Here is a 1,856-nt window from a genome sequence, read left to right as displayed (position 1 = left end):
TTTAGTTAGGTTTAGGTTTCTTTTGTAGCCTATATAAAGGCTTGTATTTTTCCTTATTTCATAAATCGAACATCAATATTTCTATGAACAAAAGTTCTTCTTTTCCTTTGGGAATTATTTTCAATCCGGGATTGAATTCTTTATTGTGAGCTTGAGAGACCGGGTCATCATTCTTGCAATATTATCTTAATCGTGAACAAGTATTTTGGTAAGGTACTTGTGAATCGCCACACACTCAGATTCCAATTTAATTATTTGAAGGTGTAAGGTTAGATCTCCTTTCATTGTCTTTAATTCTTTGGGATTGGTTTATTATCACCAATATATGCTTGTTATTTGATGGTGTTAATTTCTTAAGATAGATAGGGAAAACTTGTTGATTTGATTATTATTTCTCTTTCATAACCAATATCACATCACTAGGCTTGACCGTTACAACTGATATCAAAATCAACTCTCTATTGTGGTTCAAGGCAAACCAGACAGAAACTAGTGGACCTAAAACGATCCGGCCAGATTAGAAAGATCGGCAACGTGCGGTACTATGGAATGACTATGAGGATAAAAATGAATTGAATAGCATGTCAAAAAATAGAAAGTGTTATTGGAACTTTTTGAAATCAACATCAAATGGCATCACTGTTCTTCCCTAATCAAGGAACCACAGCCAGATTCCTCATATCCCGCTCGAATTTTCGAGAAAAATGGATCAGAAACCTCTGCTATAACAACAAAATTGCAAGTGTTTGTGCTAGATTCTCCTTTCTCCCTTATAATACCTCTCATTCTCGTCTTTCTCTGTTCCGGCCTCGAATTCCTCATCTCCGATCTCCTTTCTCATCGATGACCACTCTTCCTCAAGCGACTTCTAACCCACCTCAATCTTCCTCATCTAAGACGGTGCGTAATGTTCAATTCAATTGCTGTCAATTATGATTCTCGGAATTGCTTGATTGATTGGGTTTCTTTGATTTGATTAATTGCAATTGAAACTTTGGAATTTGGAATTGCAGGTGAGATTCATGATTAAAGGGAGGGTTCAGGGAGTGTTTTATAGGAATTGGACTGTGGAGAATGCGACACAATTGGGGTTGAAAGGTTGGGTGAGGAACAGAAGGGATGGTTCTGTGGAAGCACTCTTCGCCGGCGATTCTGATAAGGTTCAGGAGATGGAGCAGAGGTGCCGCCGTGGTCCGCCCGATGCTATGGTTACTGGCCTTCAGGTTTTCCCTTGTGATGATGATCCTGGAACTGGGTTTGAGCGCAGACCAACTGTTTGATGAAAGTTCTCAACGAACTAGTTTTCTATTTTAGTATCTATAGATATGCTAAGCCTGAGGATAGGGCTGCACTCGTTATAACGTTAACAAGTTGGAGTCGAGCTTCGAGCTCAAAATTTATGTTTGTTCACGAGTCAGTTTGTTTATCTTTTTTACGAGTTTAGTTCGCGAGCTGTTAGTTTGTTTTGTTCACGAGCTTACTTGTGAGCAGCTTGTTTCTTTTGTTCACGAGCTTACTCACGAGCATCTCATTTATTTTGTTCACGTGCTTTGCTTGCGAACAGCTCGTTAAACATATTCCTGAACAAACTTGTTTATTGTTTATTGCACTCCTAGCTCGTTAAACATATCAAATAAAATAATAACATATTTAGTAAAATAGTATAATTTTACGTGCATAAATACTAAAAATCTTATTTTAGTCATTAAATAAAAAATAGTGTGAGGAGAAGGAGGAGGAAACGAAAAGAGGAGTGCTAGGAGTGCAAGTGAATGTGATAAAGATACGAAGTGATCAAGAAACTCTAAATCTTTTTCCTATCATCCTAACCTAGTTTATGTTTTATCATAATATCA

General features: G+C 37.3%; 1 protein-coding gene across 1 annotated transcript; it reads left to right on the top strand.

Annotated features, from left to right (window-relative positions):
• Positions 1 to 502: 502 nt before the first annotated feature.
• LOC136209051 (uncharacterized) lies at positions 503 to 1,575 on the top strand. The gene is made up of 2 exons (XM_066000401.1): positions 503 to 900; positions 1,014 to 1,575. Exons 1-2 carry the CDS (start codon positions 631 to 633, stop codon positions 1,278 to 1,280), a joined length of 537 nt encoding a protein of 178 aa, XP_065856473.1. The 5' UTR covers positions 503 to 630; the 3' UTR covers positions 1,281 to 1,575.
• The last annotated feature ends 281 nt before the right edge of the window (positions 1,576 to 1,856 follow it).

The sequence above is a fragment of the Euphorbia lathyris genome, chromosome 10 (genome assembly GCF_963576675.1).
Source record: "Euphorbia lathyris chromosome 10, ddEupLath1.1, whole genome shotgun sequence".
NCBI lineage: Eukaryota > Viridiplantae > Streptophyta > Magnoliopsida > Malpighiales > Euphorbiaceae > Euphorbia > Euphorbia lathyris.
The sequence above is the reverse complement of the archived record's forward strand: the minus strand, read 5'-3'. Positions and strand labels throughout refer to the sequence as shown.